General features: G+C 40.6%; 1 protein-coding gene across 2 annotated transcripts; it reads left to right on the top strand.

Moving 5' to 3' along the window:
* The first annotated feature begins 467 nt into the window (after window positions 1-467).
* Hoatz (HOATZ cilia and flagella associated protein) lies at window positions 468-26,595 on the top strand. Of its 2 annotated transcripts, XM_055622298.1 has the most exons (7): window positions 468-499; window positions 3,982-4,385; window positions 4,822-4,860; window positions 5,281-5,351; window positions 23,702-23,761; window positions 24,325-24,377; window positions 26,349-26,595. In XM_055622298.1, the coding sequence occupies exons 2-7, from the start codon at window positions 4,163-4,165 to the stop codon at window positions 26,404-26,406; spliced, it is 504 nt and encodes a 167-aa protein (XP_055478273.1). In that variant the 5' UTR covers window positions 468-499; window positions 3,982-4,162; the 3' UTR covers window positions 26,407-26,595. The 2 variants fall into 2 exon arrangements, with proteins under 2 accessions (XP_055478273.1, XP_055478272.1); XM_055622297.1 differs by lacking the exon at window positions 468-499 and having other exon boundaries at window positions 3,925-4,385.

Below are 26,595 nucleotides of genomic sequence, written 5' to 3'. Positions count from 1 at the left end.
CAGACTAATGTAGGAAGTTCTTGGTTTTGATACTCTTCTTGGTTTCCTTCCAGTCAATAATATCACCCCCATTATTTGAAAGGTCCTTCTCCATCTCCCAGATCACCAAAAGCCCAGAAGTTAAAACAGTAAACAATTCCGCTGCACGGTGCCTTCCTGGACCTGTCTAACCAAATGCAAACTTTTGTTTGGGCATTTTAACCACACCACAAGCATTCCTACTTAGATTAAAACATGAGTCTCCTTGATCTCTAGACATGCCTAGACATGACCAGCAATGAGATGCAGTGAGACCGTGGAGTTTCTCTAGTAACTGCAGCGGAATCAACAGCGGCCCTAGGAATAAGCATTCTTTTCTGATGTTGTTTTCTCACAGAGCGAGGGCACTCACTTTTCTTTAAACCAGCATTTTACTTTTTATCTTCGAAGAAAATTTTACAGTCTAAATTTCAAGACAGCTAATGTGACTATAGCTTTGGATGGTAGCAATCAAACCCAGGTAAGATACTTAAGATGCAACTAATAATCAGAGGGGAAAACACATCAGCTAGGTGGAAGCATTAAGCATAGAGGAAGATAATGGAAATGATTTTGTAATGACGTCCTCGTAAAATGTATACCTCTTTATGGTGTTAATGGAATGGAGGCTATTTCTACTGGTTTTATTTATATTTGAACGTTTAAATAACTTTTTGCAACATACACTATCATGCCTTTCCCCAATACAGGAAGAATGAATACAAAATATAGTTGTTTATGAATGATGGGTTTTTTTTTTTTTTTTTGTAAGTTAGTTTTACAATTATCTGGCATTTTCTACTTCATTTTGATTCCTTTCACTTTTAGGGGTTCATAAAACAAGCTATGCTTTTGAAGAAAAAAATATTCTGTCTTTCGTTTTCAAAGATAATGTTAAAATATATACAAGTTTATTCTTGGGAAGTTCTTGGGTTTTACTGGTTTGCATTTGGAATTTGTGTTGAGTATGTATTCATGTAATTAGTGGCATCTATGAGACCATTTACTGGGCTTAGGGATCAGTGTATAGCTAAGAAATTTTACTTTGTAGGCTGCAAGACTTTTGGATCAATACATGTGGTTATTATTATACAATGTACATGAAAACCAAAATCAGGGAGGGGGGCACTTCTCACTGAATTCCACAAAGTTTGCAGTCAGAGGATATTATATACCCCTCTGGGATCATTAAAAGGAAAGGAGAAGGAAGAGTAGCTCAAAGGGAAGAATTATTAGTGAAGATGGCACAGAAATGCTGTCACTGCCCCCTCAGCGCCTTTTATTCCAAACATACACAAGCACACGTCTGTCATCAGATGTGAGACAGTGAGAGAAGGAAAAATGGAACCATCACAGGGCATTGCTTCTCGGGCTTCCACAGACCTCTTAATGTCCCAGTCCACCCTCACTTCAAGCATCTAGGTGAAATCTCACCTCCTCCATGACTGCTATATGTCCTCTCTTGCTGACACCTCCCGTCCCCACCCCCGCCTGCTTCTTTCTATTAGTAAAACCTGTGGTTTGGCGACTTCATGGTCTCTGGAACAGAAAATAATGTGTGTTCACATTCTGTCACTACCGGGACTGTCTGATGGATGGATAGTAGTGCTAAATTCGTACGGAATACTGAAATAAAACAGGAGCCCGGAGCAGGAATAGATTTCTTCAATTATTACCATGAGATCACAAATACTGATTTTGATCTTAAAACGGCCACACTTTGACCTATCAACAAGGCGGTTGGTTCAATGTTTGACTAAAAGTGGCCCTCACCTCCCTGCAGGGCCCTGGAAGAGGTCATCCTAAGAAAGACCCTAAGAGGTGAACCTAAGGGGAGTCCAGGCCTGCTCCTGCAGGAAGGGTCCAGCTGAGAGGCCTGGGAAGCTGTTTCTGAGAATGGGCATGAACATTGAGGCGCCTGGGGGGGCTTCTTGGGCAATAGGAGAGGAGATATGGATGGAGGTCTTTGCGCTTCCTTCTTCAGTGCAGGAGTAACTCAAGAATCTCGGTGTCACCCATCTCCCAGGCCACTTCCCAGGAGGCTCTGCCGGAACCCGCCCATTGCCCCTTCTGGTAGCTTCTGCCGCCCCTCCCCCACTCGCCCCGCCCCCTCGGCCTCGGGGTTCCAAGGGCGGTTGGTCGCAGAGCCACGGTCACTCGGCCAGTAGGAGCTGCGGGGCGCGCGGGGTGGACAGAGCCGGCTCTAGAGTTGGGGCTGGAAGCCAAGGAGAAGTTGGCGGAGGCGGGTCAGACCCGGGAAGCAGGAGTCCGGCCCGATGCCCAGGGGCCGGGGGCGGAGCGGGAGGGTCTCGGGGGACGGCGGGGACAGGGGGCCGGGCGCCCGGGAGTCACCTGGGGTCGCGCGCGGCCCTGCAGGGTGTGGAGGGGCCCCGGAAGCCTGAGGCACCTCTGGCCCCGCCACCCTGGGCTGTGGGCCGCGGCGAAGGGGGGCGAGGGGCCCCTCGGGAGCTGCAGCAGCGGGCGTCCGGTGCTCGGTTTGTAGGCAGTGTAATTAGCTGATTGTACTGCGGCGCTGACAATCACTAACTCCACTGCCATCAAAACAAGGCACAGCATCACCCGCCGCCCGCGGGAGGAGAAGCAGGACGCTGCAGCCCCGCTGACTCCGCAGAAAGCGGGCGCCGGAGCCAGGATGCGTCAGCGAGGGGCCCCGAGCACGAGGTCTAAGTGCACGTAATCCTGGGAGACCAGCGGCCTCGCCGAGGGACCGTTTAGCTACCTGTGTCTAGGGCAAAGCGTGGTTCAGTGGTGTGCAAAGAGAGTCGGTGGACACCGGCCTTAACATTAAAAAAAAAAAAAAAATGCCCGGAGTAGCTCCCCGCCCCCACCCCTCAGAAGAGTTCCTGCTGCGCGCTGTGATTCACCGACCGGTTTCCACTTCTGAGAGAGCGGATCACCAAGGCAGCAGAGCCAAGCGCAGCCTGGCTGATGATGCGCTGGTCCCGAGCAACGTCGGAGAGCACCAAAGGCTGCAGGCTTTTTCCTGTGAGTCTGGTTACTAGGCAGTGTAGTTAGCTGATTGCTGATAGTACCAATCACTAACCACACGGCCAGGTAAAGAGACTGAGAGTCTTCGGACCTGAGCCTCGTGCGCATCGTCCATTTGGTGAGGACAGAGCCCTAGGGGAGTACTCACGCCGCCTATTTACCCATTGAAGGACACAAACCTGTTACTTAAGCGTGTCAGTGTGTGTGTGCGTTTCGATGATTTTTAGATAGATTGGAAAACAGAAATTATCCCTTAGCTGATTTGATCATCATATTGACTTGTGATTATAAACCTTTGGACTTTGCCTGATACTATATTATCAATAACACTGTGAAAAATAAAGCGCCACGAAAGTCTCAACTATCGATTTTATCCTGTGTCACTTTCCTTTCTCAAAACTGGCTTTAGGGTGTCCATCTCAGCTCCGGTCAGCCCCTGAAGTAATTAAATGGTCAGTTCCTATATAGGCACTCTGGGGGAAAGGCTCATACATGCCCGAGAACCTGCTTGTAAGGGCACATAACATGTTTTGGTAAGTTTTCTCGGGGCACGGGGTGGGGGGAAGCGCTCAGCCTGATTAACGAGGTCTATTTTTTAAGATGGTAACAGTTGCCCTCTAGGCAACTTTTTCTAATTAGTGAACACCACTTAAACCCAGCTTGTTTCCTCAGACTTGTAATAAAAGATTTGGGAGGTTTTAAGTCACAAAAGCTGTCTCCATGGGTACCTCTTGGCCCAGTTCTGGACTAAGACGTTGCGCCGCCTGGATGTATCCACGCAGACCTGAGAACTTACGCGGGTTGGGGTGCGGAGCCTTGGCAGTCTTGTCCAGAAGAGGGAGGAGCTCTTTAAAGTTCACTTTATTGGGCTGTTTGGGAGAGGAGGGGACGCTGGTTTAGGATCTAAGAGACCCTGACTGTGCACATCACAAAGTTGAGGCTTTGACTCTTAAGGCTTGACCGGCCCTCGACAGAAGCTGTGACCTCGACAGAAGCCAGCTGCAGCTGAGGCACAAGCCCTCGAGGAGCCGAAGGTCCTACGGAAGAAATCCAACCTTTCCCGTGACAGTTACCAACCCGACGGTTCTCCAGTGGGGGCGGGGCCACACAGCTAAAGGAAGCGTCCTGAGTCTCCATGGAAACTGGGCCCAGAGGCAGTCCGAGCTTGGAGAAGGAATCCCACGAAATCTGCCCCCCTGGATTACTGGTGTTCAGCGGCTGCTCTGAGAAGGATGCCAACTTGGCTAAGCAGTTTTGGCTCGGGGCGTCCATGTATCCCCCGGCCGAATCTCAGCTGGTGCTGCCCCGAGGCAGCAGTCAGCGGCTACCGGTGGCGAAGTCGTCTAAATCCCTGAGTGGTGAGTAGCGAGGCTGCCTCCTAGGAGAAACTGCCCAGCCTAATTGTAAAAGAATCAACTGTCTGAGAGATACAAACAAGCAGCCATGGGTATATGCAAATACATACATGAATAGTTCTCAAATGGCCACAGTTCTCCACTGCAAAGAATCTTGTTACATATAAAAAAGTCCTTTACATGAAGGCTTCTTTGGCAAATAGGATTAATCTGAAATTGTGTTTCCTTAAATAAGGAAAAAAACATTTACATAACATTTAGTTCAAACTTAAAAGCCCAAGAAAAAGTTGGAGGCAGAGTCAAATTTAGAACCCGACTGAGAAGCCTTTGGCCAAGAATGTATAAAGTGTTCTTATTCAATATTAATAGGTATAGAAACTTCAAATTTCATTAATGTGTCGGCTTTTCCAATAACTTACTTTCCATTTCTATTTCTTAGAGAAATATTCTGGCCAGGCCTTTCCCTTTCATCATAACAGTAAGTACCAGGTTCTGGTGCCCTTCAATCCTCCCCGTGTTATTCCGAGGATTTCGAGAACTGTAAAGATTGACTTCGTTGAACGACTAGGTCGCATACTCCTCCCTTTCCTCGGGGCGCACACCACTCATCCAGAAGATAACTTTCTGTAACATGTGACGAAAATGTGGATTTGCACCTCAGATCCCTCAGGCACTTCCTCTTTAGAGACTGTTTCTTACCCCCACTCGTGCTTACTCATCATCTAAAGGGATAAGGGGTTTTCTGATGTAGATAATTTATGAAACCGGTTAGAAAGTTTCAAGACAGGATGTATTTGTGTCCCTTCCTACTCTTATTTTCCCATATCCAGTTTTAAGTCAGTATGATAAGAATTACGATAAAGTTGTTTCTCATTAAATATGACTTTATTTTCTCTAGAGGAGACAACTGCCTTTGATATAATCCAAACGATTGAGGAATCTGAAGAGAAAGCAAATTATCTCGAAAAGGTGGGCCAGTGTCTCATTCTTCTGGTTTTCATTATAGTCCTACATAATTTTGATAAATATTGTTTGTTTATTGGTGCTGTGGACATTTTACTTTTAATCAAATGCAAGTAAAACGTGTTACTTCTGCTAGTTCAGCCTTGAAAAGCTTTTGTTAGAAATTTAATTAAAAATTTAGAAATCTGGGGCTAGGGAGATGGCTCAGTAGTTAAGGATACTCACTGCTCTTCAGAAGGTCCTGAGTCCAATTCCCAGCACCCACTTGGCAGCTCATAACTGTCTGATACTGTTTTCTGGTGTGCAGATGTACACACGGACAAAGCACCATATACATAAAAAATAAATAAATGTTAAAAAATTTTAAATTCTTGGGGCTGGAAAGGTGGCTCAGTTGTTAAGACCACTTGTTCTCTCAGAGGACTCAAGTTTCATTCCACTGCCCATGGCAGCTGGCTCATTTACTGGCTGTAACTCCAACTCCAGAGGATCTGATACCTTTTTCTGGCCTCTGGATATGCAGGAATGCTCGCACACACACACAAACCCACAGGCCTAGTAGCTAGTAGCACAGATCTCTATTTCCAGCTTACAGAGAAATGGAAGCAAGAGGAGGGAAGTTCAAAGGGAAGTGTTGGGAAAGTTATCAAGATTAGCTGCCTGCTAGGTAAGCATGGGACCTGTGTTAAAATCATCTCCTGGCTTCATGCCATTGGAACTCCAAAGGGTGGAGACAGAATGTGCCTGGGGCTAGCTAGCCACCAGCCTAGCTCCAGGTTTAATGATCCTGTTTCAGGGGAAGAAGGCAGAGACTGCCCAATGTCGTCTTCTGGCCTTCACATGCAAACAGGGGCACATATCAGCATGGTGTACATATTCCCCCTCACACACCTCTCTCTCTCTCTCTCTCTCTCTCTCTCACACACACACACACACACACAAAGGTGCAAATTTAATAAACATAGAGCAAAGACACTTAAAATAATTAATCACAAATGTCAACCACATTCAGGGCTAAGCAGGGATGTAGAGTTAGTTGAAGGCCTGCTTGGAAAACTTAGTGGGACTGTTTTATAATTTTAGTAAAGTTAAAAAGAGGGATGGGGATATAGCTCAGTGGCAGAGCTCTTACCTTTCATGTGGAAGGCCCTGGGTTTGATCCCTATTGCTACAAAAAAAAAAAAAAGGAAAATCCATTCTATTAAACTGGCCACTCTCAATCTCTGCCAAAGCTCAAGGAACATCAGAAACTGTAATAACACAGGTTCATTTTTCAAAAGAGCTTTAAACTACACACAATAGTCTAAGAACAAAAATACTTTTAAAATGGGAAAATTGTTGTCTTAATAGTCAAAACCCAGTGAAGCAAAGCATGAGTCTATCGTCGGGACCTGTTTTGACTGAAAGCTGACAGTAAACACACTAGTGTCCTGAAACCTCTTTTTGGCAGCCACATGATACAACTAGAGCTTTTGACTCAGCAGCTAATATTACAATTAATAGCAACAGTTTGCTTGATTCATGGATAAAATCTATTCCAGTAACTGTTTCTCAACTATCAGATACTGAGAAACAGTTGCTGGAATAGAACTGGTCCAAAACACATTCTGAATAGAATAGTCCAAAACACATTTTGGACTAATGGGTTTAATCGCAGAACATCTTGGCAAGCTCTAAAGGAGCTACTGGGATGCCACATAAATTACGGGTCAAGTCACAATTGTTGTGACTTTTCTGGCCACAACAATTCGCTTTGAAGACTACTGATGATTATTTCAAACAAATTAAGAGATTAAAAATAATCAGCATTCTCTCTTTAGACTATTATATACCAAACCCTGCCCCAACCCCCTAAAAATATCATGTACTATATATTTATACTATAATTTTACAGATTTAAAAAAAAAGAGTGTGTGTGTGTGTGTGTGTGTGTGTGTGTGTGTGTGTGTGTGAGTGACAGAGAGAGTGCATGAATGTCAAGGTGACAGGACAAGTTTTAGGACTCAGTTCTCACCTTCCCACTTGTCGAAGGTCTTTCTTATTTCTGCTACTTGCTATTCAGCTCAGCTGACTGGTCAGTTCCCAGATGGTTCTGTCTCTGCCTCCTGTCTTGCTCTGGTCACAGAGCTCTACCACTACATCTGGCTTTCAACATGAGTTCCAGCGTCAAAGTTGCATTGCCAGGCTTGGACGGCTAGTGCCTACCTACTAAGCTATCTCCTCACCCTTTACAAAGATTATCTTTTTATTTTTAAAATCACGTGTGTGTGTGTGTGTGTGTCCTGTGGTGTGCATGTGTAGGTTAGAGGAAAACTTGTGAGAGTGGGTTCTCTCCTACCATGTGGGTCCCTGGAATCAAACACGGGTCATCAGGCTTTGCAGTAAGTACCTTTATTCACTGGACCATCTTTCTGTCCTCCTCTTTAAAAGAGGGATTTTGTTAAGCCTAATTTTCAGTAGAGCTGGAAGTATACCTCAATGGTAGACGATTTACTTGCTTAGCATGCATGAAACACCATAGATTTAATTCAATTCATGCATCACACACACAGACACACACACACAGGCATACCACAAACATGCACACACGTATGCGCACACAGTGGTAGAGTATTTACTTGCCTAACATGCATGAAACCATAGATTTAATTCAATTCATCAGGCAAAGTGGCACACACTTGTAATCCGGCACTCAGGGAGGCAGCAGCAGGCGGATCTCTGTGAGTTCAAAGCCAGCCCTGTCTACAAAGTGAGTCCAGGACAGCCAAGGCTACACAGAGAAACCCTCTCTCTCTCAAAAAAAAAAAAAATAATTCAATTCATACATCACACACACACACACACACACACACACACACACACCAGGAGTGGTGACTCACCCCTATAATTCCTACAGTTGGGAGGCTAAGGCAGAAAGAGATTAAAGAATTTGAGGTCAGCCTTAGTTACATAGTGATATCCAGGCTGTTTCTACTGCTTTGGTACTTTTGGAATTGAATTTTCCTTGTACTTCATTTTAGGAAGGGGTTAAAAATAAAGGTTAAAAGATGAACTTAATAGCCAATTTTATCAGCTGTCATCAAACAGTAAGAGTGATGTGCATTATAGGGGACTGTAATATTATAGACCAGATATAATTAATTGTAGAACAGGCTTCCATGTCTTGTGTCCTTCTTTTAATTTATTAACTACTCTGTTCCACATATTTATTGAAAGCCGGCCTAGTACATGTACTGTGTTAGATGCTGGACTACAAAGAGAGGCTGGGAGGAAGCAGTTGATGATTATGATATCATTATCTTATGATAGATATATGTGTATGATAACACAAGAATAGATTAAACTAGGCATAGTAGTACACCCTTCTAATCTCACCATGTGGGAGGTTGCAGGCAGAAGAAGAAATCCCCAATAAATTATTTAATAATGAGTGCAGGCGTGTCAAGACCTCAATGCCTCAGACCCATGGGAATAGCAAAGCCTTCCCTGGTCCTTGGCAAGGTGTTCAGAAAATGGTGGCTCACAGCTTCCTCCTCCTGGAAGTTTACAGCCTGAGACTTCTCTCCTACAGAGACCTCCCTTCCAAGATTAGATAATCCTGAGCCCTTGTTCAGGTTTATATAATAACCCTGCCTCCTCATTCAGCTGTATAAAATAACTAGGCAGAGTTTCCATACTCCCGCATCTCCTCTAGAGTGCATACTCCGTCTCATCCAAGCTTTCCTGTCTGTGCCTGGGTGTTGATCCCTTCTTCATTCCCTTCTTCATAGCTCCAGTCTTGTTTCCAGGACTCAGCTGTGTGGGCCACAGCAGTAGACAGGGGAAGGAAGTTCATGAGTTACGGTCAATCAGCTTGCACTATAAAGAATAGCCTATCTCAAAAACAAAAATACCAGGTGTGGTGGGACAGGTCCTTAATCCCTGCACTTGGGAAGCAGAGGCAGGCAGATCTCTGTAAATTCAAGACTAGCCTAGTCTACATAGTAAGTTCCAGGCTACATAGTGAGGCCCTGTATCAAAAACAGTAGGCTAAGAACTGAAGAAACCTTCCCAAACCACTGAGTTTTGAAGCTTGTTTCTTCAGCCTGCAGTATACTTTATGGTTGCCAAATGCCTTCCTCATCTACCTTCAAAGCCTGGCTCCCTTGGCATCCCCTGAAAAAGCTTTCCCAGAGGCTACCTAGAAACTAGCTAGGTGAACAGCTGCCTTCTCCGCGCTTCATGCAAAGTCAGAAACTGTCTCCCAGGGTGCTGCTTGAAGGCTCTGATCTGTACTTCCACAGTCGTCCATGCTTCCCTCTGTGTGCTGCTAGATTGTAGGCACCATAACTTTAGAGACCACGGGTTGAGTCAGAAGCCTAACTCTGCCACTTACTGCTTCTCTATCACAAATAGCAATTTAAAATATCTACCTCATAGAATTGATATAACCTACATAAAGCACCTGGCCATCCTTTACCCTCCCCTATAAAAGGTCTCATTTGCTTAATGTCTTTCTGGATTCTGAAATTCATATATTTGTTCATTAGCCCATAAACATATAATATTCATAATTAATCTAATTAATGGCTGGATGACTTCATATATAGTAATCTTTTGTTGGCATTGGAATATTTTGTTCTCCTGTTTTGGGGTCCTGGAGATTGACTCCAGGCCTGTGACACAGGACCATAGCTGAGCTATCTGCCATTCTATCAGCTGTGAAATGGATCAAGTTTAGTTATTTCCAAATATACTCATCTGGACACTTATCTAGATTGATAATCTTTTAAAAGAATACTTCCAAATGCATAGGCACACCTCCTGTCTTGTCAAGTTTTGCTTTTATCTCATGGGTCTGTCTATGAGGGGAGAGAATGTGACTGATAAATATCAAAACAATCTAGTTTTGGATACTGCTGCTTCTCTGAGTCTACAATCCCTCTCTGCACTTTTGCTACCACCATCTATAATTTGTAGATTGATGATAGAATGAAAATAGAGATGGGGTTTGCTAATAAAACATTTATATTACCTATTTAATTAAATTTCCCATATTGTGAACATGTACATCAATCATGTATTCCAGGTATGTTTCATCTTAAAGGGGTGAAAAAATTCCCTATAAATTCACTTAAGGTATATCCACCATTTTCTTAATATTAATGGAAACCTGGAAATTTATTTTCTGTCTCTCCAAAAGTGGCTTTACAGCCCTCTTTCCCAACAGATATTGATTTTTCACTGGCTAAGTTTTCAAACTTTAATGTTACTTTCCATTTTAGAATATTTTCAAGGTATACATTATAAATGCTTTTTCTTAGTGGGCAAAATGCTATTAATCACAACTACTATTTCAGTGATGGATTTCAGTGGCAGGAGATCAAAAACAATTGAGTATGTAAAGATTAAATAGCTTACTGTATCCATAAAGGAAGCCTTAAAGCACTATACTGGACCATTATTTTTCCTTTGAGGGTTTTAAGTAGTCTGAAAACATTATAATAAATGAATAGTCAGCTAATTCTTTGAAATCATAAAACTAATTTTCTTTCTAGTTTTGCCACCTTAAGAAAGCTCTTTAGCTACTTATCTCTTTACGAAAAGGATTATAAATAATTTATTTGCTAGGAGAGTGAAGAAGAGGTCAGAACAATATTTCAAGGCACATCTATAGAAGGTGCATTGGGAATGTGCATCTGGAAGCAGTTCTGACACGAGGGAATGTCAACCAAAGTTTCTTTAAGAGGAAAACGTGACACCTGTCAACATCCCAGACAGGCTCTTTACTGGCAAAGGGCTTTCTGTTATTCTGCTACCCAGCCAACGCAACCCATTCTGACCATAGCAGACGCTTGTTACCTGGTACTTGCTTGAGCCAGAAGCCAGTCATGTCATGGTGACTTAGAACTTTAGAAGCCTCACAAAAGTGTTTCCAGACCCTATGATGTGAGATGGGAAATGTTCAGCACTATTACCTGTCATCTTATGCTTCCATGGTAGTAAAAGGGACACTTAGAATCATTATGTCAGCTTTGAAGAAAGATAACAGAGTTTCCTTAGAGTCATCAGTTTCTGAGGTTGCTGTGACATTCTGATAGAAAAAAAATTCTCTGCTGTGTCAGAGAATTCTATGCTGTGATAAGATAGGCTTCTTAAACAAATCTAAAGGCTCCTAGTAGTAGTGTTACCTGACCTAATGTAAAACAATATTTATGAAATTCCTTTTCTACCATTAAACAGTAGGATCATTGAATTCCTTCCCAACAACAAAATGTATTTAGTTAGTTAAATTTTGCTGTTCCTATTTCATCCCAGCAAACAATTGGAACAATCATAAAATCAGATTGCATCATGTGTCCATCAACTATTTTGGAAGCAAATGATGAAAGACAAGTACATTCTTCTTATTTTATATTATCTTTACTATCACACTGTTTTCAAAAGTATTCAATATTAGGGAAAATTTGGGGGTAACAAAAGAAGTTTCTTCAGTCTCTCAATATCATCTAGAGTACATGAAAATACATCTGGGGAAAGAATCAAATGTGGGGTCAAATATCTGAATGAATTTGCCATACAAAAATCCAGCCTTAGAATTATATAGAGCTTTCCCTCAATGCAGCTCCCCCTTTTCAGAGATTTTTGTCTCTCATGCACCTTTACCAGAAGAACAAAATGAAAACATTTTACATTACTAGGTAAGGGCTCACATTAACCATGTACTTGTAAAACATAAGTAAATGAAGCTACTGAATGTAAAATGACGCAAAAATGATATTTTTTAATGAATGAATCGTTTGAAGACATTCACAAAGCAGTTGAACTTTTTGAGTTGTCAAACACATAAATAATCTGAGCACAATATGATTCTCTGCCTTCATGTCTCAACTCACACTATAACAAGTGTTATTATGTGCAGAATGCACACGCTACATACATATATATACACATATACGTTTATATATGTGTATTGTGTATATATGTATATGTGTGTGTTCCTGTATGTATAGCTTTTCTATTTTAAACAGCCCCATGTGCCAAACTGCTGCATAATGTCACTAAGAGTAAAAAGATCATGAGACTTATGGAAAAAATGCATACATCATACAAGCCTTGCTCAGGCCAGAGTTACCATGCTATTAGCTGTGAGTTCTATGTTCATAAATCAACAGTATATCTTGAAACAGAAACAGACATAAAACAAAAGTTATGTGTAGTTCCAAAGTTGAAATTCTGTAACCAAAGGCTGTCAGGAACCTAAGAGCAATAGCTTGACAGTCACTAGTTCATTGTTTGCAATGACTTCCTAGAACATAACTAATGTGAATAATGATAATCAAGTGTACTCCTAGAATAGGTCTACCCATAGTTTAAATGTACAAAAGTATTTTCCTCCTACCACACCTCCCCACAGTTACTCCTTAGTGCAACTTGTGCACTAATACTTCCAAAGAGAAAGGACAGCTCCCAGCTATGGTGAAAATGTCTTCTGTACTGTCCTTGAATCACTGAGGTTTCTGTGACAAGCTTTCCTAGCGGATACAACAGATGCTGATATGGGCAGTGATATCAGTCTGTCTGTCTTGAACCGAGCATTGTCTACGTGACACTCCAGACACATGGGGACTCTCCCCTGAAATGCAGGGACTCTCCCCTGAACTTCGTAGGATGTTAGCCAGAAGCAACTGAAAATTCTGTTGGCTTAACAGATGTAAGAAAATTAGAAATCAAGGCCAAATACACAATTTCAAGCTGAAGATAGGCCAAGCAAAGCTTTAAAAAGTAAAAGGGGTAATGGAATGCAATGTTAGGAGATGCTGCTTTGAAAAATTGTTTAAAGATTTATTCAAAACATATTACTTGTGTCAATTTAGAAATGAACAATGCAAAACATGTTTTAAAGATACAAACTTAGCTCTTGTATGAAACTTTCAGTCTAATCAAAGAAAGAGAAATATATCTTAAGGGACTGTACATGGTGGTAGGAGGACAGTAAGAAGGCATTGTGCGGTCAGGAAAACCAGTGGTTTTACGCAAATAGCAAATAAACTGAGATTTGAAAGAAGACAAGGATAAATGGGGCAGAAGAAGACAGCAGGAATAGCACAAGCAAATACTGTGCTAGAAACGGCACAGCACACTGCAAAAGCCATGGACCAACACAAACATTGAAGAGAAAGTTTAGACCACAGTGGAAACAATGTCAGGGAAATCCTTATAACTGGAAGATGATGATACTGATATTAGGCTTGTTTAAAGATTGAGGTCTTTCCTAAGGAGAATACACTGATTGGCCAGAAGTGCAGAAACCAAACAGGAGGCCATTGTAGTCATCTTGGTGACAGTGGTATTTGGGAAATAAAACATTATAGATTGTACATAGGAGGTAAGGAATAGCCGTTATCAAAAATAGCAGTTTTCTGTCTGACATACTGGAATGGATAATCCCATTATTTGAAACAAGGAACATTAGATGAAGGTTAAGTGTTGAACTGAGGGAGACAAAATAAAAACTCCCCAAGTTTAAGTTGTCGAGCTAAGTAGGTGAAACAGTCATGTAGGCCTGTGAAAAAATATTGGCTAGAAAGAGAAGTCCGGGCTTGGAAGAAGTCTGACAGCCATCTGTGTGGGGAATCCCTTACCCCTCCTTTTGGGCAGGACAGGAAAGACATAGCTGAAAGATGAGGTCAATCTCATTCATCCATTCATCCTATCTGTTTAATGGTGAAAATCTTAGTCTCAGTAGTCCTTTGTCAGCCAGAAAAAACTTTTAAAAATGCTGCAGATGAAATCATCAACAGAATGTATTTCAATCATGTGCTGAAAGCAATCCCTGATATATGTGTAATTTATGAAATTTTAAATTATAATCCTTACTATATGCTCATATTTTTCTCAAGATTAAACTATATCGCACCATTGCACCAGGCGTGGTGGTGCATGCCTTTAATCCCAGAACTTGGGAGACAGAGGCAGGTGGAGTGAGTTGGAGGACAGAGAGAAACCATGTCTCAGGAAAAAAAAAAATCAAAGTGCATTCTTTAAATGTACTTTTTAAAGTGATATTAAAGCAGTCTTTTTAAAAACATACCATGTTAGTCCTCTGTGCCTGTGTGTTTGTTTGTTTGTTTGTTTGTCTGTTTGTTTGTTTTGGAGGAGAGTGATGAGACACAGTATTATTCTGTAGCCTAAACTGGCCTAGAACTCACAGAATCCTCCTGCCTCAGCCTCCTTACTGCTAGAATTACAGGCATGAGCCACCACAACTGATTTTGGGTAAAAGTTTGAAAATAAGAGCCACATTCTTCAGGCCTATTGATTTTCTATTCATGTATCTGTAATACAAATCAAATATTTATCAGAGTCAAGAAAAAATGTTTTCCTCCCTAACAAAAAATTTATACTTATTTGAAGTCTATATTCTTTATCCAGTCTATATTTAAATTTTGTATTGATTCTCTTATAGAATGACTGGTAAGATGAAGTTTCTTCATCTTAATAAATTACTGTTTTTAAAATGAAGCTTATATATGCCAGAGCAGGGAAACTGAGCCAAGACCAAGCAATTTCCAAGAAGTATGGAACAGTTTAAGCTGCATCTTTTTCCTGCAAGTCAGCATTCTTGCTCCTCTGATTAATAACCCTCTATCACATTCTGTCCATTCCCATAGAGCACTGTGGCTAGTTCTGTTCTTAAAACTTAGATTCCTTCTAGAGAAATCCCTTCCCTGATTATTCAGCTGGTCTTTCAAAGTGCACAGTAGATTATATGAGAGCCAACAGTTCTGCATCTTATTAGGACAGTGAATATAAATTCACACTGCGGCAAACAGTGTCTACCTGGCACATTCCAGTCAGCAGAGGCAGATAATGGCAAGTTGGAGCTGAGAGGAGTATACTGCCTTTTGAAATCAAGTCCAGATATGAGGGCTTTTTCTTTTACTAATAATTTGCCCTTAAGCCGATCACACTTCATGCCTTCCTTAAGATTGTGTTTGTAACAAACAAATGAAATTTGGTCTAACAAGAATTAAGATTTTGTGAAGACAGGAACTGAAAATCATTAGTTAACTTTGGAGCATAGACACAAAATTAAACATTAAATGATAGTACCTTAGGAAAATGAAGATCATATAATATTCTCTCTATCTGTAAAACCATAGACCATCAATTCTGCTTATGTAAATTCTAAATTTGAAGTTTTATTCCCATTTTAGTTAATATAATCAAAACCCCTATCACAAATATTTAATTTGTATTATCTGTGATGTTAGAAAGCTTTCAGTTTGTAAGTACCACTGTAACTCTTCCATGACAGCCTTACCATGTAATAGTGCTTTTGCACAGTACCATGTGTAGGTAAATTAATTCTGATCAAGGATGACTGCGGACTAGATTAGAGGGCCCTGATGGCTAGGCCTATCGCACACTTTCCTACTACGGTATAGATTTCTCTGTGATAACAGAAAAACTGTCCTCTCCACAGTAATTAATGCCGATTCTTCGTTTTTGAAATGAAGGTTGAACGGCATCCCTCCCACGCACCTGCCCCATCTCTCTTTCAAAAGCTCTAGCAGGTGCTAGAACAACAGAAGCCTATAATGTAGAGTCAGCCTACAGTGTAGAATGAGTTTGAATCCTGGGCTTTGCCAGTTACTGCTTGGTTTACTGACCCTGAGAAAAGATGTCTATTTTTGAGTGTAAGAAATAACAAGTCTTGTGAAACTAAACTTACCTCACAAAGCCTGATGCCTAGAAGTTACTCAATAAAAATATTTCAAGTCTTCTCTCTTCTTTATCCCTCCCATTCTTTTCAACACTTTGAGAAAAGATTAAAAGAAACCCTTTCTCTCATAATAATGATGTTTAATAGCTACAACTTTAAACCCAAACATATCTGACTTCATTAACGCATGCTGCCACTTAAATTATCTGGCTTTACTAAAGCAAAGGACACTGTCATCAGAACAAAATGACAGCCTACAGACCAGGAAAAGATCTTAACCAACTCTACATCCGACAGGGCTAACATCCGGAATACATAAAGAACTTAAGAAAATAGACACCAACAAACCAAATAATCCAATTAAAAAAGGGGGTACAGAGCTAAGCAGAGAATTCTCAATAGAGGAATATCGAATAGCAGAAAAATGCTTAAAGAAATGTTCAACATCCTTAGTCATTGGGGAAATGCAAATCATAATGACTCAGATTCCATCTTTCACCAATCAGAATGGCTAAGGTCAAAAAACGCAAGTGACAACACATGCTGGAGAGGATGTGGAGAAAGGGGAACCCTCCTCCATTGCTGGTGGGAATGCAAACTTGAACAATCATTCTTGGTATAATGTTCTTGTGGAATGTATACAATTTACCCGTGTTCATTCAAATGCTGATTTCTCTCTCCCACTCTCTGGTTTCAGTCAGACATTGCATTGTGATGTTTATTCTAAGCATCACCTCTCAAGTTTGTGTAAACATGCTACCATTTGTTCTCTGTATTGTCAATAAAATAACCAGCCAGTGCTGTGCAATGGAGAGAATAGGGTGGGACATCCTGATCAGGAGGGGAGGAGAATGGAGCAAGTGGGAAAGGAGAAATCGACAGGAGAGGACTTGGAACCAGAGAGATGAACCGGACCTAAGATATAACTAAAAGCAAGTATAATGTGGGAAATCTGAATGGGATGAAACTGTGCAGGCTTGGAGCTTTAAGATAGAGTAACTATTGCCCATCATTGTGCTCTAAGTTAATTAAATAAATCCTAGTCTCTGTGTGGTGATTTGGGTCTACAGCTGGTTTAGGAATAACCACTCTTTAACTAAAAGATAAATTAATATTAAATATTAATAATCAACAACAAATCATTTTGTAAATCATTCTGGCACTTTCTCAGAAATTTGAGAAAAACTCTACCTCAAGGTCCAGCTATACCTCTCCAGGGCATATACCCAAAAGATGCTCCACCATTCAACAAAGACATTTGCTCAACTATGTTCATAGCAGCTTTATTTCTAATAGCCAGAATAGAATCTGGAAGCAATCTAGATGTCCCTCAATGGAAGAATGGATACAGAAATTGTGGTACATATACATGATGGAATACTAGTCAGCTATTAAAAACAAGGAAACCATGAAATTTGCAGGCAAATGGATGGAACTAAAAAAGAAAATCCTGAGTGAGGTATCCCAGAAGCAGGAAGACACATATGGTATATACTCACTTATAAGCAGATATTAGCCATTTAATAATCATACTGAAATCTACAGGCCTAAGGAAGCTAAACAACAGGAGGACCGTAGGGAGGATGCTTAAATCTCATTCAGAATGGCAAACAAGATAGGCACCAGAAGGGATGAAAGAGAGGGAATAGGATAGGAGCCTACTATAGAGGGTCTTCTGAAAGGCTCCACCCAACAGGAGATCAAAGAAAATGCTGAAACTCAGCCAAACTTTGGGCAGAGCATAGGGTGTCTTATGGAAGAAGGGGGGATATAAAGACCCAGAGGGGACATCAGCTCCACAAGGAGATGAACAAAGCTATAAGTCTGACCCCAGAGGGTCCTTCAGAGACTGATGCACCAACCAAGGACCATGCATGGAGAGGACCTGGACCCCCTGCTCAGATGTAGCCCACAGACAGCTAAGGGAAGCAGGGGCTGCCTTTGTTATGAACTCAGTTGCCTGCTCTTTGATCACTTCCCCCTGGTGATGCAGCCAGGCCATAGAGGAAGAGAATCCAGGCAGTACTGATGAGACTTGATAAGGAAGGGCAGATGGAAGGGAAGGAAAACTCCCCCTGTCAGTGGACTAGAGAAAGGAAATGGAGGGAAGAGGAAAGGAGGGTGGGACTAGGAGGAGTTGAGGAAGGGGACTACAATTGAGATACACAATAAATGTAAAAAAAAATAATAATTTTTAAAAATATTTAAATATTAATAAATTATTGAACAGGTGGGTTGACTGCATGCAAAAACCGTTATATAATCAAAGATAGGATTTTAAACTTTTATATCATTTATGTATTGTTTTTAAAAATGCTGAAATATATATGGAGTTAACTTATCTATGTTAAAATCCTAACTGAGTAATACTCCATTGTGTAGATGTACCACAATTTCTGCATCCATTCTTCAGTTGAGGGGCATCTGGGTTGTTTCCAGCTTCTGGCTATTACAAATAAAGCTGCTATGAACATGGTTGAACAAATGTCCTTATTGTGTACTTGAGCCTCTTTTGGATATATGCCTAGGAGTGCTATAGATGAATCTTGAGGAAGTGCTATTCCTAGTTGTCTGGGAAAGCGCCAGAAGGATTTCCAGAGTGGTTGTAAATTTGCATTCCCACCAGCAGTGGGGGAGGGTTCCCCTTTCTCCACATCCTCTCTAGCATGTCTTCTCACTTGAGTTTTTTATCTTGGCTATGCTGATGGGTGTAAGGTGAAATCTCAGGGTCGTTTTGATTTGCATTTCCCTAATGGCTAATGAGGTTGAGCGTTTCTTTAAATGTTTCTCTGCCATTCGATATTCGTCTATCAAGAATTCTCTGTTTAGCTCTGTTCCCCATTTTTTAAATTGGATTACTTGATTTGCTGCTTTTCAACTTCTTTAGTTCTTTATATATACTGGATATTAGCCCTCTGTCAGATAGAGGGTTGGTGAAGATTCTTTCCCAATATGTAGGCATTCGTTTTGTTTTGATGACGGTGTCCTTTGCTTTACAGAAGCTTTTCAGTTTCATGAGGTCCCATTTATTGATTGTAGCTCTGAAAAACAAGGAAATCATGAAATTTGCAGGTAAATGGTGGGAACTGAAAAGGATCATCCTGAGTGAGCTGTCCCAGAAGCAGAAAGACACACATGGTATATACTCACTCATATAGACATAAAATATAGGATAAACCTACTAAAATCTGTACACCTAAAGAAACTAATCTAGAGGGAGGACTCTGGCTAAAATGCTCAATCCCCATTGTGAAAGGCAAAGAGGATGGACATCAGAAGAAGAAGAAAACAGGAAACAAGTTAGGAGCCTCCCACAGAGGGCCTCTGAAAGGCTCTGCCCTGCAGACTATCAAAGCAAATATTGAGACTTATGGCCAAACTTTGGGCAGAATGCAGGGAATCTTATGAAAGAAGTGGGAAATAGTAAGATCTGGAGAGGACAGGAGGTCCACAAGGAGAGCAACAGAACCAAAAAATTTGAACACAGGGATCTTTCCTGAGACTCATACTCCAACCAAGTACCATGCATGGAGATAACCTAGAACCCCTGCACAGATGTAGCCCATGGCAGTTCAGTGTCCAAGTGGGTTCCATAGTAATGGGAACAGGGACTGCTTCTGACATGAACTGATTGACCTGCTCTTTGATCACGTCCCCCTGAGAGGGGAGCAGCCTTACCAGGCCACAGAGGAAGACAATGCAGCCACTCCTGATGAGACCTAACAGACTAGTATCAGAAGGAATAAAAAGAAACCCTCCCCTACCAGTAGACTTGGGAAGGGGCATGCATGGAGAAGGGGAAGGAAGGGAGGGATTGGGAAGGGAGGAGGGAGGGAACTAGAGGGGGGATACAAAGTAAATAAAGTATAATTAAAAATAAAATTAAATTTAAAAAATAAAAATAAAATTCTAACTGAAAAAACAATATTTGCACTGTTTGCTAGATATTGCTTTTCTGACAATAAATTGTGTATTTCTCTACCAAAAAATATTACCTGGCTTTGAATAGCTAAGAACTAAATGCTTTAACTCCAGAGAGATAGAAATTTTTATTAAGCACCCAATGCACACTAAATTTATATATATTATTATATTCTAACTTCATATAATCAACTTTTATCTCCTCTATTTTCAGAAATAGAATAAATATAAGTAATATAGAATATATAAGTACTTATCAAAAATTAATGTTTTAAAAGTTAATTATGATCCTGTTAGAGTATTATTTTAGGGGTTAATTAAATTATAATGTTTTATAGATATAAACTTCCACTAAAGAACTCATCCAAAACATGTTTGAAAATGAGCTACTTATGAGGTAAATTACAAGGATCTCTTCTCACCACTGAATTGCATTTCACTTTCCTGGGATTTCTTAGAATAGTTCACAACATATTTTTCAGAGGACACAGTTGTTTATAGTAGTTTTGATATTCATTCCCAAGAAACATGCTCAGGAAGCAAAAAGCAAATCTCATTTGAAAACTTTGTGTCTGTGGTTATGACATTATAAAACTAATTAGTTACTAAAATCTATTCTGATGAAAAGGAGCCAAAGTCCAAGAAAAAGTGAATATATTTTTGTCTTGTTATTTTTTAAATCTTATTAGTATTCATCTTTTCATACAAGACGCATGTGACAATTGAACTTTACTATCATATCCCAAGTGTTACGCAGAAAAGAATTACACAATTTCACTTGTTGAAGGATTTTATTACTAAGTTTACTCACTCTTTAATTTAATTTTCTAAAACTTTGGGGGGGCTATACTGGGCAACTAGCTGTGTGTTACAAATACAATGATTCCATTCATACATCATAACTCAAGCAATCGAAGTCAATAAACATTCATTAAGAACCACATACTAGGCATTTCTGCACTCGTTAGAAAAATGGTAAGGTTCTAAACAAGACACACAGAACTAAGAAAGTGAGGAGAGGAAGAGCAATAGAGAAAGGTGTCCATGCTCTGTAATCACAATGTGTGAGTGATCCATTCCAGGACACATGTCAAGGGAGAGTTGAGGAAACCAACACTGAACCCGTGCAATGACACCGTCTCAGGTCTGTGCTGACACTGCTTTATCCAATCTGTAAAAGTTGATAGGTAATAGGAAATTGTGTTTAGCTTTCAAAAGGGCACATTTTTCTTAAATTAACTATGATGATGCCTAAATATTAGATATAAAGTACAAATCTTCTTTCCAAAACAGAAGGGGGGGATAGAAAGACCTGGAGAGGACAGGAGCTCCAAAAGGAGACCAACAGAGCAAAAAATACTGGACCCTCGAGTCCCTGCAGAGACTGATACCCCAATCAAGGACCATGATGAAGAGGACCTAAAACCCCTGCTCAGATGTAGCCCTTAGACTCAGTCTCCAAGTGGGTACCCTAGTAAGGGGAGCAAGGGCTGTCTCTGGCATGAACTCAGTGGCTGGCTCTCTGATCAACTCCCCCTGGGTGGAGCAGCCTTGCCAGGCCACAGAGGAAGACAATGCAGACAGTCCTGGTGAAACCTGATAGGTTAGGGTCAGATGGAAGGGGAGGAGGACCTCCCCTATCAATGGACTAGGGGAGGGGCATGGGAGAAGAGGGAGGAAGGCAGAGAGGGGTTGGGAGGAGATGAGGGAGGCGGACACGGCTGGTGTACAAAGTGAATAAATTGAAATAAATAATAAAAATGCAAAAAAGAAATGACATATAAAACCTGAAAAATCAAACATAAAAAAACTCTGTTGGTTCAAAAGGCAAAATTTGACCCGGGTATGATGTTGCACACCTTTAACTGTGACACTCAGGAGGCAAAAGTAGGCAGATCTCTATGAGTTCAAGGCCAACCTGCATCAGTTAAAGAGTTCCAAGCTGAGCAGGGCTATAGAGTGAGACCATCTCAAAAGGAGTCTTAAAATAATAAGTAAAAGGCAAAATTCACACAATTTGGTACAAATCAAAATCACCCAGGGAACCTGGCCCAGCTGCTGGTAACACCTGCCAGTCATGGGCCCTCTTCTCTTCTGTGCTCAGGGCTCCTGATGTCACTAGCTTCTTCTTCAACTGAGCCATGGAGACTGGAGAATAACACTGAGGAATAAGTGATGTGCAGCTCAGATGGTTTTGTGCCCAAATTGTGGCTTGTTCAGCCTCTGACATAGCAATGTGATAGCATCCATGCTTATTAGGAGTTAAAATGCATCTATTATTGAAACAAAAGAAGGCCAAACCTTCAGTATTTCAGAATGATATCAGATTTGGAAATATGGTTGATCTGAATAAAATTAAACCCAATGGAATCTTACTGGAATAGGGTGAGCCCCTAATTTGATGTCATTAGAAGGTGACCCTGATGAGCTGAGGAAAGGAAGATTAGTGGGTGTAGAAAGGGGGACAAGACATGGTAATGTTGGGGAATGAATGTGAGCAAACTTCATTCTACACACATATGAAAATGTCATAAGCCCCATTATATAATTAACATGCAAGTAGAAAGTTTAAAAATAGACATGGTAAGCAAGAGGTTTTTAAGGTTGCTTTTTCCACAACAAGGTATATAGTTTTGTGGTTAATTTTTTTTCTGTAAGGAGAACACTATAAAATAAATAAAATAAAAAAGCAAACACAATCCTGTCCCTAAAGATGACCATGTGAAAACAGAGACAGGAAGAAGCCATGTGACAGCAAAGGCTTCACATGAAGAGACTGTAGTTCTGTAAGCCAAGGATCAGTCTAGGTAGCCAGCAGACCACCAGGCCCTAGTAAGAGGCTCAGAAGTCAATTTCTGAGGCAGCCTGGCCTTGCAGACTGCTTGGATCTGTACATCTAGCCTCCAGAACTGCAAGACAAAGTATTGCTTTAAAGCAAGCAACACATGAAACGGCAGCCCAACCAAGCAAGGTGCACAATGCGTTTGGATGGACAGATTGACAGGATTGTCTCCGTCTCTGAAAAACGACTGTTCTATTCTCACTTTGTGTTTTTCTCTTCTAGCCTTGTACGAAACAGAATGTCCTTTTTCCTGTGTTTGTCTGTTCCACAGTTTATATGTTGATTCCTCTTCATGCCTGTGCTAAACAGGTTTTATGCTTATGAAAACTTATGTAGTATATGAAATCTTGATAGCCATGATGGAAAAAGGAGAGGTACAGGACAAAGCTTTGTTCTCAAGCACTAAGGAGCACTCTTTGGTTGTGTGCTCAGGTGAGGTGGGATCTCTGGGTTTACTGATCCTCTAGCTAACTGCCATTTAGTGTCAATTTCCTTTGGTCGTTAAGAGCTCAGACTTTGTCATCAAGATCTGCCATCGAATCCAATCTGCCATTGAACATTGGGTAAATTGTTTAACCTAACTCTGCTTCAGTTTCCCCACCTGTCAAATGGAGAAGAAAGCGCCAAATTTCAGAATTGTTAAAACCATAAGAAAATGTTTTAAAGCTCTTGGGATATTTCATTGGTAAGATCTAAATAGAAGTTGGTTGTTAAGGGCAAATAAAATCTGTACATTTAGAACAAAACCAAATTATTCTTCATAGACCTATTGTGGAAAACATATCTTAGCATCCTACTAATATCAGAAAAAAAGGGAAAACTCCACTCCCATAGAGTCAGGCTTTATTGTTGAATCAAAAGGCTCACTTTTTTTTCTTCAAATAGGCCAAAAAGAGAGATGAGATTCTCCAACTTTTAAAAAAACAAAGAGAAGAGAGGATTTCGGTAAGAATGATGATGGGGCTTTGGATAGCTGTCTGATAGCATGCATGATCTGTGGCAAATGGTCAGGGGCTTGGTAGGCTGGCCCTTTGAATCAATGCTTTCACATCTTGAGTCTTCTATACACCAAAGCCTGGGAAAACATGGAGATTAAGTAACTGGACAATCCATAAGGCAGAGACAGCTCCACCAGTCTGCAACTCTGATGGCAGAAGGTAGGAGATGTGATTGGCAGGGCACCTATTGTGCATGCACACTGTATGCAGTTGTAGGCTATTAGCATGTGCTACTTCATTGCTCCTGATTTTTCAGTGATTGATCCTCTTAGATCATAAAAAATAAAAACTTAAGTGATTAAAACCTTCATGAAAAGCAATCCACTAGGAACATATGGATATTCAAATGTGCATTCCTGAAGGAGCCTCAAGTTAGTTCTAATCTGCACACTTCTGACTTGGTAGTTTTCAGAAGTAAGAAGGCTCTGTGATGATTTGTACATCAGTCTGTTTTCAAGTGAACAAATTTCAGAAGAAGTAAACATTTTCCTCTTTTTAATTTTTTTCTAGAAAGAACTGATTTCAATGCCTTTTAAACCTAAACCCAAAAAGGTGAAAGCAAAGTAAGTTTACTTCCAAACACATCCTGACCTTTTTACTTGTTGTCTTTAAAAGAACTTTGTTTGTTTGTTTGTTTGTTTGTTTGTCTCCTACCAACAAATCTTCTAAAAACGCACACCACTGCGTTAGGGTTTTCTTGCCTTAAATAAACATACTTCCTGCTGTGCTCAGGCCTGTGCACATCTGTGGGATGTACACACATGTGTGGAACAAAGTGGAGAGCAAATACTGGAGCCTCTGTGTGACCTCGCTGCCTCCCAGCTCCACCTTCCCATGATCACCCTGCCATTTAGTGAATCCTTAGGTCTTCCAGACAACCGGCTCTGATCCACCAGTAGTCTGGCCACATTAGCCTGTTAGTGATAGACTGCTAAAATAGAAGAATTTTTGGAAACTTAACAGGACTCTGAAACGTACTCTCTTTTCTTGCAATATTCTGAGAATAAAGTTACAGAAGCAATAGAATTTCGACTTCATCGATATTGAAGCTGACTTCTTTTAATGTTAGCAAGTAGCCTTAAAGAAGAGTGATTATTTAAAAAAAAAAAAAAAGAAGAAGAGTGATTATGTCTACATAGATTTTTTTTTAATCACTTATTTACCTGGCTATGTTTCTACATAATGCTCCACAAATTAGTTTCTTGCCTTACACCAGATGATTTGACTTACTTCCTATGAGTGGAGGAAAGATTTACTGACTGCCCCAGATGACGGATAAAGGCTGCGATTTGAGTAGCACAGACATGTCTGGGTGCCTTAGGCTTTAAATGCACTCTTAATGAATAATCTATTACTATCCTTGTTGTTTTGCATGCAAGTGTATTATTTTACAGCTTGAACTGATCATGTTTTAGTGAATAAATGAGCTTGGTGGGATTATTTACTAGAGCAGGAATGATTTAGAAGCAGTTATACCAATGAAATCACGTCCCATCCCAAAGAGCATGGACTCCCAGAAAGGCTTGTGTAAGGGTCTCCTGAGGGTCTTAGGACCCACCCCTTGCCCTACAAGTGAAAGTTAACAGCCCCATTAGCATAAATTTAGTCCTCTGCTGTATAGATATTTCATTGCCCTGACTCAGGATCAAGGTTTAAAAGGGTAATTTTAAATTTTAAATCCCCACTTAATTTTTTTTAAATATATTCTCCTCTTAGTCCTGAAACCTGAGTTTCTTTCCATTTCACAGTAACATCTTCTTTGGAACTTAAAAGTCCTATGTGTTCCATCCTTTTGGCCATCACACACTGCTCTGTGCCCATATTTTATACTAATTTAATTCTCTACCTTTAAGTTATTTAACAGTTCACACATTTTATACCTTGTCTATAACCATACTGTAAGCTCCTTGAGAAACTGGATCACCCCACTTAACTGGATACTGGTATTCAGAATATATTTGTTTTAAAAACTCTGGAATGCTATGTAAATTAAGCATTAGCTGTTTAGGAAATTGATGTCCCTATGCTGTACATTAACTTATACAAACATTTCTTAAATTTTGTAAATACTTTCCCCTCCACCTTGTTCACTCTGCCCAAAGTTTCTACCCCTGGGGTTGCAGGCTTCCTGTCGGTCACACAGTAGGCCTTCTCGGGATAGGCTGTACCCTTTCTAGAAGACAGTGAATTCATATGATGCTTTAACAATGATATTCTTAGTATTCACTCTGGTAGTATTTGCACTGTCAACGAGGACTAAGTAAAAGGAAATAGGAGTAATCAAAACAATTACTGATGATAAAATCTCAGTAAGCAAAATGTTTAGGGTAGGAGGTTATGGTTCCTGCCTATCATGTCACACTTCCCAATGTGATAACCATTTCTCTCACGTTTCATACTTGGTCACAAGCCTTAATACACATTAAGAATCCACAGTGCTGACTACTGGGGAAATTCATGTCCCTGCTATCTTGTGACCGTGATGACCACATTCTATTCTGAATGTAGAAACTGATTCTTTCTGCTGCCTACAGGGAAGTTGTGTCAGAGTCAGACAAACAGGACAAAGAAGAAGTCAAAGCCTTGGAATGATTTGATTGACATCTGGTAGCAAGTGATTGACATGTGTTCACCCTTGAAGCAATTTATGCTTACATCAGGATCAGTAGGTAAAGGATGTGCAGATTTCCAGGAATTTGACTGCTACCGAACTTCGTGTTAAAATAGACTAAAATAAAATTTAAGAATATAGACAGATGTATTTTGTCAGTTACTGAACGT

The sequence above is a fragment of the Psammomys obesus genome, unplaced genomic scaffold, assembly GCF_907164565.1.
Source record: "Psammomys obesus unplaced genomic scaffold, mPsaObe1.curated_primary_1811, whole genome shotgun sequence".
Lineage (NCBI taxonomy): Eukaryota > Metazoa > Chordata > Mammalia > Rodentia > Muridae > Psammomys > Psammomys obesus.
This window is presented reverse-complemented; position numbering and strand designations above follow the sequence as displayed.